We start from the raw sequence: 10,345 nt of genomic DNA on the forward strand, positions 1-10,345 counted from the left end.
TATCTCTCTCTCTCTCTCGCTATCTCTCTCTCTCGCTATCTCTCTCTCTCGCTCTCTCGCTATCTCTCTCGCTATCTCTCTCTCGCTATCTCTCTCTCTCTCGCTATCTCTCAATCTCGCTATCTCGCTCTCTCGCTCTCTCTCGCTATCTCGCTATCTCGCTATCTCTCTCTCTCGCTATCTCTCTCTCACTCTCTCTCTCGCTCTCTCGCTATCTCTCTCTCACTCTCTCTCTCGCTCTCTCGCTATCTCTCTCTCTCGCTATCTCTCTCTCTCGCTATCTCTCTCTCTCGCTATCTCTCTCTATCTCTCTCGCTATCTCTCGCTATCTCTCTCGCTATCTCTCTCGCTATCTCTCGCTATCTCTCTCGCTATCTCTCTCGCTATCTCTCTCTCTCGCGCTATCTCTCTCTCTCGCGCTATCTCTCTCTCGCACTATCTCTCTCTCTCGCGCTATCTCTCTCTCTCTCGCGCTATCTCTCTCGCGCTATCTCTCTCTCTCTCGCGCTATCTCTCTCTCTCTCTCTCGCTATGTCTCTCGCTATCTCTCTCTCTCTCTCCCTCCCTCCCTCCCTCCCTCCCTCCCTCCCGGGAAAAGACAGCGATGAACGTCAATGGCGTACGGGCAAACATTGCCCGAAAATGGGGTAAAATCGAGCCGAAAACAGCATTTATTGATTAAATACAAATACTGGAGCTTTTTAGACATCAGAACCGGGCCCGGAGTATTATTTCCCCGGTAAAAAGACAGCGATGAACGTCGATACGTCCATACGTGAAATGACAAAAAATGCACTAAAATTAGGTAAAATCCACTTCCTAGCATCATTTATTGATTGAATACAAATACTGGAGCTTTTGAGACATTACAACCAGGCCAGGGGGGTGATTTTTCCCGGGCAAAGACAGCGATGGACGTCAATGGTGAAACGCCAAAAATTAAACTGGGGTAAAATCCACTTCCTAGCAGCATTTTGTGATTAAATACAAACACTGGAGCTTAAATACAAACACTGGAGCTTTTCAGATATCAGAACTTGGCCCACAATTGAAATATTATTTAGGAATATAGCCATATTTGTAATTTTACTCACCAAAAATCATTTTTACACAATATCCATCCTCCTTTCTTTCTTCCTTCTTTCCTATCGCCATCGAAGCTAATGATGAAAGTCAAGCCTGTCCTGTCATATTTCCGGCATAGTCCGTTTTGAAAATAGCATTAAATGAACACAACAATATACTATTTGCTTGTGGAGCTAAGTTAGCGCGCTGAAAGTGCCCCACACACCATTTTCCCGGCTGTAACAGGCTTGCTAGCTTCGGCGTTGACCGCCCTTTCTTAATGATGTCCATTTTTTTTCTGGAAAAGTCCGTCTGGAAAATAGCTTTGTGAGCAAACAGAATCAATTTGTTTTTGCTTCTGCTTCTGTCGGCCATAGTGGGTGGAGTTTGCGATCTCGGCTGCCTCGGGTACTGCTTTGTCCCGCCTACTAGCCAATCATAGTTTGTGAAAGCAATGACATGTCCCAGCCAGCAAAATGCTAACGCCTATGAAAAATCATTGTGGGGTTGCCAACTCGAAATCTGATTGGTTAAAAGCAACAGTCTAGTTTAATGCAGCAGATCCCGCAAGAACTGATTGTGAAGGCTTTGAGGCAGATCTGATCTGGCAACAAATAATGGCTGAAATGTGATTGGTTAAATGCTATAATATGAAAACACACATCTGGAAGCAGTGCAACCAGGGGGAAAAGCAATGAAAGGAAGCTAACAGACCATTTGGAATAATAAGTATTGATGGACAAAATATAATATGATTCTGATATTTCTTAGGCCAGCAGAGAAGGCCTTGAAGGCCCTGACGGCCCGCCACTGATATATATATATATATATATATATATATATATATATATATATATATATATATATATATATAAATATATGTCTAAAATGCCTTTCCTATTTCTGCATCCTCACCCTCTTGCTACTGTGACAACGAAATTTCCCGAATACAGGATGAATAAAGTTATCCAATCCAATTTCGTTGTGCAGTTTCATGCATGTGAAGTCTAAAAGCTGTACCCTTAATTCAGTCATCATTTTTTTTGTTACAATTACGTCTTATATGCGAGAAAATACGGTAGTCCAACGCAAGAGTTATGGCGCTTTTGTTAATAAATTAACTTGTGTGCTTCTCACCTGTTCAACTTGTTGCTGATTCTTTCAGAGACCTCTCTCCTTCAGAAAATATGGTGAGTTTACATCTTTGAATTTCCCTTAGTGCTCAAAAGAATGTAGAATATGGAAGGACTGTCAGAGCTCTTGTGTTAAAAGCATCCATTTCTGGCCCCCAGTTGAATGTGTGCTAGAACAGGCACTTACCATGGACATGGATACATTTTGGGATTAGAAATGAATTTGGGTAAACCTTTACAACCATACCAGACATGTGTAAATAATAATTTACTCATCTGCCTGAATCTTGGGCCTGGCCCAACATTGTTGATTCAGTATAAGATCTGCTTTCCAAAAACATGCATGGTAGTTTAAATAAAGACAAAATAATTCCACTCAGTTGGTGTGAATATTAGTCAGATAACTATTCATTTCATTAGTCTCTGCTCTTATTTATGTATACATATCCAACTTACTGCTACCAGATGGTGTAGTGGTTCTCTCGTCTGAATTTAGTGCGGGCAGTGTGGGGTGGATTTTCACCTCATTGGCAGTATAATCGTGAGTGCAAATGGTTGTCTGTCTCTGTGGCTGACTTAGTGACCAGCCTAGGGTCTAGTCCACCTTTCACCTGAAGTCAGCTAGGATAGGCTCCACCACCCCGCGACCCTGACAAATATTGGTCGGTGTTGAAAAGAAATGAATGGATATTAAAGTTACTTTAAGGTTTTCTATCTCAGTGTACAAAATAAACTTTGCATTTGATTAATATTACTAGATAATTATGGAATTGAATGCCTTTATTGTCATTATACAAGTACAATATATAACATAGAACAATTTAATAAGTTCTAAAATATATATTTTTTTCCGACCATTTCCTGTTTTCCCTGTCACTGGAAAAACTGGACAGCTTGATCAAATTTTAATATTTAATTTTTACATTTAAGCATATCCCTGGTTGTCAGCTAAAAACGTGCATTGGGTCCTAATTAGGTTTGTTTTCATGGCGATTTTTGCACTTCTGATTCAACCTGATTTTTTTCAAGATGTGTTTTGCCAATACCAATCTGTTGCTGGTCTGATGCCCATATTTTTATTCATTCATTTTCTGAACCGCTTTATCGTCAGAGTGGTAAAAAATATAAAAAATACTGTAACCAGTAAATGAAAAATATTATTTTACCTATTAAAGAGAGTCTTAACTCTAAACAGGGGTTGGATTACCCAATTGGGACGTCAGAACTTTTCAAAACACGTTCACAATCTCATCACTGTAGTCAAAACACAAGGCACAAGAACTCCAAGATGCATCGGCACATCATGTTTTGAATAAGGATAAACAAAACATCCTTCGTCAGTGGCATGAAATGAATTGATGGTCACCTTTTGCCAAAGCAAGGATGCGTTCAAATTCAGGCAAATCTTATACAAAATGTAAAAAATGCATAATAATTGATAATAATGTGCGCATAACTCTTAGAATAATCCACTGGGTTGTTTTAAATAATAAATTAGGTGCAATGTGATCTCACACACCACCGATTTCAAATCTGCTGTTTGTAGTTGACTTACAAATAATGACACTTCAACCAGGTCACACCATAATGGTCCCTCCCGTCTGATAAAATGAAGGACCAGAAGGGTTATGAATGCCTGCAGTACAAGAGATAGCCATTCAAGGTTGGCTTTAAAACCACAATCTTCCATAGACCCTAGTTGATTACGTGTGATTTTTTTTTTAAACATGAACATAGTTAGGCCTTGAACAAATGAATGTGATTTACCTGCCCAAATACCCGACATATGGGCTTCGCCATCTTGGATGAAAAAAACAGCACAACACAGTAACCCCCCGAAAAGTGAAAAGCTAAGGCAGCGCTAACGGTTTGTCCAGTTCTTTTTGACAATCCATGTTGTCACATTTTGATCTACAGTCATACCTCTACTTACGAAAAAATTGGTTCCAGAACTTTTTTCGTAAGTTGAAAATTTCGTAAGTACAGTCATGGCCAAAAGTTTTGAGAATGACACATATATTTCACAAAGTCTCTTCCTTCCCTTCCATTCTTTCCCAGATGTTTCTGTTGTATAATGACTTTCAATTAGAAGTATTTCACAAGCATCAAACACTTTTATTGAGAATCACATGCAATAGGTCAATATTTGCAGTGTTGACTCTTCTTTTTAAAGACCTTTGAAATTCTCCCTGGTATGCTGTAGATCAACTTCTGAACCAAATCCTGACTGATGACCGTCCATTGTTGCATAATCAATGCTTGTAGCTTGTCAGAATTTGTGGATTTTTCTATTGTCCACCCGCCTCTTGAGGATTGACCACAAGTTCTCAATGGGATTAACATCTGGAAAGTTTCCTGCCCAAGGGCCCAAAATCTTAATGTTTTGTTCCCTAAGCCATTTTGTTATGACTTTTGCTTTTTGGCAAGGTGCTTCATCATACTGGAAAAAGCATTCTTCTTCGCCAAATTGCCCCTGGATGGTTGGGAGAGAGGTTCAATTGATGCCAATCAGGCATCAGGGCACCCAAGAAAGTCCAGCAAGCGGCAGGACCGTCTCCTGAAGTTGTTTCAGCTATGGGATTGGGCCACCACCAGTACAGAGCTTGCTCAGAAATGGCAGCAGGCAGGTGTGAGTGCATCTGCAAGCTAAGTAAGGCTAAGACTTTTGGAGAAAGCCTGGTGTCAAGGAGGACAGCAAAGAAGCCATTTCTCTCCAGCTAAAACATCTGTGACAGACTGATATTCTGGATAAGTTATAGGGACTGGACTGCTGAGGACTGGGGTAAAGTCATTTTCTCTAATGAATCCCCATTCCGATTGTTTGGGGCATCTGTTCGGGTAAAATAAGGTGAACGCTACCATCAGTCTTGTCTCGTGTCGACAGTGAAGCATCCTGAGACCATTCATGTGTGGGCTTGCTTTTCGGTCAAGGGAGTGGTCTCTCTCACAATATGCCTAAAAACACAGCCATGAATAAAGAATGGTTCCAGAATGTCCTCCGAGAGTAACTTCTCCCAACCAACCAGGGGCAATTTGGTGATAAAGAATGCATTTACCAACATGATAGAGCACCTTGCCATAAAGCAAAGGTAATAAACAAAATGGCTTAGGAAAGATTTTGGGCCTTTGGCCAGGAAACTCTCCAGATTTTAATTCCATTGAGAACTTGTGGTCAATCCTCAAGAGGCGGGTGGACAACCAAAAACCCACAAATTCTGACAAACGTCAAGCATTGATTATGCAAGAATGGACGGCTATCAGTCAGGTTTTGGTTCAAAAGTTGATCGACGGGATTCCAGGGAGAATTGCAGAGGTCTTGAAAAATAAGTGTCAACTCCAAATATTGAGCTATTGCATGTAATTCTCTATAAAAGCTTTTGATACTTGTGAAATGCTTCTAATGGAAAGTCATTATACCAGAGAAACATCTGGCAAAACCCTAAAGCCCCTGTAGGAACAGGCTTCGTGAAAATGTAATTTGTGTAATTCTCAAAACTTTTGGCCATGACTGTAGAGCAGTACTTTATATGTAAATTCTCTAATTCGTTCCAGTCCTCACACAACTACCAACTAAACACTTAAAATTGGTCAAAATGTCACAATTTTGTAATAAAGATGAGAAACACACAAATGGGAGAAAATGATCATAAAATTGTTTATTAAGGTCTGAAAATCAATAACAAGTATATACAAAACTACCCGTGTTGAAATGCCGGGGGACAAGAGGAAGCTAACGGTAGGCAAGATAGAGAGACTGCACGAACACATGAAGACATCTAATAAACACAGCATTAAGAATTCAAACAACATTAACGGTTTATGATTTCTTTGGAATGTAATTTTATTAGTCGCTACTGGTTCTTACCTGCTTGGATTTGACTTCCTCTTCTGCAGTGCTGGTTGACGCACATTTTTTGAAAAAAAAACTATCCAAAAGACGATTGCCTTTGATGACTTTTAAAAATGTTTCTATAGTGCAACAAATAAACGTCAAAACGGCCAATCGCACGACCTGTGAAGACTTTTGGGGTGTGTTTTTTTGACAAAGACAAAGTTCCTGAAATTTCTCCAGCATTTCTTTTATTTTTGCTGTTGGAATGCTCGCTGCTCTCCCCTTGCCCGCCTTATCCTTATATTGCTCATGAATTGCCAAGTGTTGCATTAACTCTAGTTCCTTCAGCTCCTCCGTTGAGTTTGATTTTATGCCTCTCGACCACTCATCATTGTCTCCTCGCTGACCATTTCTTTTAATTCACACTGGTAATTTTCCTGGGAGGTATGATGATAAAAACAGAAGCAGCTGCTTTATCCACACTTGGAAAAACTCAACAAAAAACACAGTCAGAACTCTCTGACGACGAACGGCAGTCAAAAGTACAGAAGAGAATCTTGAAACATGGATACTGGTTGTTGTGAGACAACCAATGAGAGCCCAGTAGAGTGTAGCGAGGATATAAAATGAGAATCAATGCATCCGTCACAATTTCAAAATAAAATAACGGTTACAGGAAATGCAATTAATTTTAGGGGGAGATTTCCTAACTAGGATCTTTTTTGTATCTTGGGGCACTTTGCTTTCGTAACTTGAACATTTCGTACATAAAGGTATGATTGTATCTTGTATATGAAAAGTGAAAAATTGGAATTCTATGCAAGGTCACCTTTTCCCCCTTTCCGCCATCAGCGCGAGTGTATCTCAGTGCATATTGGACAGGCTGGCGTTCAGATTGGGAACGCCTGCTGGGAGCTTTACTGCCTGGAACATGGAATTCAGCCGGATGGACAGATGCCCAGTGACAAGACGATTGGAGGCGGAGACGATTCTTTCAACACTTTCTTTAGTGAGACGGGAGCAGGAAAACACGTTCCGAGAGCGGTCTTTGTGGATCTGGAGCCCACAGTCATTGGTAAACTACTCAACTCTGAATGACTGTTCCATTGCCTAACTATTCTAAATATTCACTCATGGACTGGCATTGAAGGTGATAGACCTCCAATCCATTTGTACTGGGAGCAGCTGTCGGCGAATTATCGTTGCCAGACCTCCCATTTAATATGGACAGAGTTCATTGTCATCAATTGACCTTTTGCAAACTCCGCTTCTTATACAGCCATCAATCAATCATGTCCTTAGAGACCGTGGTTAGGAGCATGATCTGACTAACTCAGATTCCCCATTGTCTAATTGATTGTTGTGGTGGTTTTAAGCTCGCCAACTGCCATAAAACTACATAAAACTGTCTCTAACATAAAGAACCATAAGTGTTCACTAAAGATTAACGTGAGCTGTCTTGCCTTAAAATTCATAGGTAGAGGGAATAATATTCATAAAACTGGATATCAAAGTTGTAGTTACTGTTATTACTAGATGCCGTCTTTATAACATCTAGCTATAGCTGTTTCATTAGATTAGGTTAGTTAACCTCACATCTGGGTTTGCAGTTGGTCAGTAAACATAGTATCCTAATAAATGCCTAGACGTTAATTAGTTTTTATTTTTCTTGGACGATTCAATGAATTAGACACCTTAGTATTCCAACCTTTTACTTTTCTGTCAGTGTTAAACTCCGCTTTTGCCCCGATGCTTGCTATAATCGTGTGAATTTTCAATATACATCTCTGCTGAAAATTTTAAACCCATTTGCCTTAATTTGGAGATTGTTGTACTGGTATTAGTAAAAAAGAAATCACTTGAAACGTCGGTATACCTGCGTGCAATGGTTTGTGCCGTTAGTCATGGAGCTGTTCGGCTTACCAATCTTAACTAAGACGAGAGTGGTGCTTCTGCGAAATGTTAATTTGCACAAATTGATTAAATATGTAATTTTGGCAATGTCGGTAAATGCATTGAACAGCATCTTGATTTGATCTCTAGACGAAGTTCGCACCGGAACCTATCGACAGCTCTTCCACCCTGAACAGTTGATCACCGGCAAGGAGGACGCTGCCAACAACTATGCCCGTGGTCACTACACCATCGGCAAAGAAATCATTGACCTGGTTCTGGACAGAATACGCAAACTGGTGAGCATTGAAGTAAATCATAACCTGTGATTGAGAATAAAAATGTGACTTCCATTCAATTTTTCCCTCGGTCATCAGGCTGATCAGTGCACTGGGCTTCAGGGATTCCTAGTATTCCACAGCTTTGGTGGCGGGACCGGCTCCGGTTTCACCTCCCTTTTGATGGAACGTCTATCTGTGGATTATGGCAAGAAATCCAAACTGGAGTTTTCCATCTATCCAGCTCCTCAGGTGTCCACCGCTGTAGTTGAGCCCTATAACTCCATCCTGACCACACATACAACTCTCGAGCATTCAGATTGTGCCTTTATGGTAGATAATGAAGCCATTTATGATATATGCCGCAGAAACCTAGACATGGAACGTCCTACATACACCAACCTGAACAGACTGATCAGTCAGATCACATCATCTATCACGGCCTCCCTCCGTTTTGACGGTGCTCTTAATGTCGATCTGGCCGAGTTTCAGACCAACTTGGTACCTTACCCTCGTATCCACTTCCCTCTGGCTACCTATGCTCCCATTATCTCTGCTGAGAAGGCCTATCATGAGCAATTAACGGTAGCCGACATAACTAACGCCTGTTTTGAGCCAGCCAACCAAATGGTGAAGTGTGACCCTCGTCATGGCAAGTACATGGCGTGTTGCCTTTTGTACCGTGGTGATGTGGTCCCCAAAGATGTAAATGCTGCCATCGCCACCATCAAAACCAAGCGCACCATCCAGTTTGTGGATTGGTGCCCCACGGGTTTCAAGGTGGGCATCAACTACCAGCCACCCACCGTGGTTCCTGGTGGAGACTTAGCTAAAGTGCAGAGAGCTGTGTGTATGCTAAGCAACACGACAGCCGTGGCAGAGGCCTGGGCTCGGCTTGACCACAAGTTTGATTTGATGTATGCCAAGCGTGCATTTGTTCACTGGTATGTGGGTGAGGGTATGGAGGAGGGAGAATTTTCTGAGGCCAGAGAAGACATGGCAGCGCTTGAGAAGGACTACGAAGAGGTTGGTGCTGACTCAGTGGATGATCAAGGAGAGGAAGGGGAGGAATATTAGGATGTAGGATTGCAGGAAACGCCGCTTAAGTTCACTGTGGTCCTTATTGTTTTTCTTGATCTGTGATCCTTATTGTGTTTCTTGACCAGTTTGATTCATGAAAAATATTTATTGGATCATTTGAAAATGTACTTCTCATTTGTTTCTCTTTTTTCAAAAGTTACATTTTAGAAAGAGGTTGCCCATTAAAGCATAAAAAATAACCTTGTTGTCTGTGAAAATTGTCATTCTTTGAGATGGATTCAATGTCGAGTGCATCAACCTTCTGTAGTTTTAGGTCAAATATAAAACCTTCACAAAATTTGAGACCCAAGTATCAGGTTTATCAAAGTATAAACAACTTTTATGCTGAGATGGGATTAAGTTATGCCGTTATTATAAGAGGACAATATTCATTTTTGTTTTTACAAAGATACATAACCATTGGCCTATAATTAATAGGTCATTCAAAATGTCAGAAGTGATTTATAGTGGGCAAATATGTAAGAATATGTATTCTGCATAGAAATATAAAAACATGATCCAAAGTCCACAAATATGGAGAAACTCATAATTGGCTTCCTTTTTAAATTTCACAAGTTATAGACGGAAGTGGCAAACAGTTTAAAGTTTACTGATATTTTGTTCAACAAACCTTGTGAAAATGAAGCCAAATGTACATATACAGTCATGTGACCAAAATACATTATCTTTCATCGCCATCCTTCATTTTGGTAAATTTTGGGAAAGTTTGAACTTCATAACTCTTATTAGTGCAGCGTTATAGGCTTGATCGTGGAGTAGGCGAGAATGCACAATCAACTCAATCATAAACCGATATTTTCTTGCCAGATGAACGGGGGCGACCCGATTGCTGGGAACCCCGCCAGGGTAGTGGACAATGCAAAATGTTTTAATATCAAAGTCCCAAAAAGAAAAGGACAAACCAAAGCGCTAGTGGGAAACGAGACTGGGCATCAATCACCAACTTACAAACTAGGGATAAGCCTTTGACGGGGATCAGGAATACACATCTGACATGGATTATGACAGGATGTAACATGGGTGTCGATCTGATATGGACATGA

The 10,345-nt window shown here is 40.7% G+C and overlaps 1 protein-coding gene across 1 annotated transcript; it reads left to right on the top strand.

Moving 5' to 3' along the window:
- Nucleotides 1-5,569: 5,569 nt before the first annotated feature.
- LOC144064953 (tubulin alpha-1C chain-like) lies at nt 5,570-9,481 on the top strand. Its single transcript, XM_077587872.1, has 3 exons — nt 5,570-7,105; nt 8,074-8,222; nt 8,301-9,481. The coding sequence occupies exons 1-3, from the start codon at nt 6,823-6,825 to the stop codon at nt 9,276-9,278; spliced, it is 1,410 nt and encodes a 469-aa protein (XP_077443998.1). The 5' UTR covers nt 5,570-6,822; the 3' UTR covers nt 9,279-9,481.
- The last annotated feature ends 864 nt before the right edge of the window (nt 9,482-10,345 follow it).

The sequence above is a fragment of the Stigmatopora argus genome, chromosome 2 (assembly GCF_051989625.1).
Source record: "Stigmatopora argus isolate UIUO_Sarg chromosome 2, RoL_Sarg_1.0, whole genome shotgun sequence".
NCBI classification, from domain to species: domain Eukaryota; kingdom Metazoa; phylum Chordata; class Actinopteri; order Syngnathiformes; family Syngnathidae; genus Stigmatopora; species Stigmatopora argus.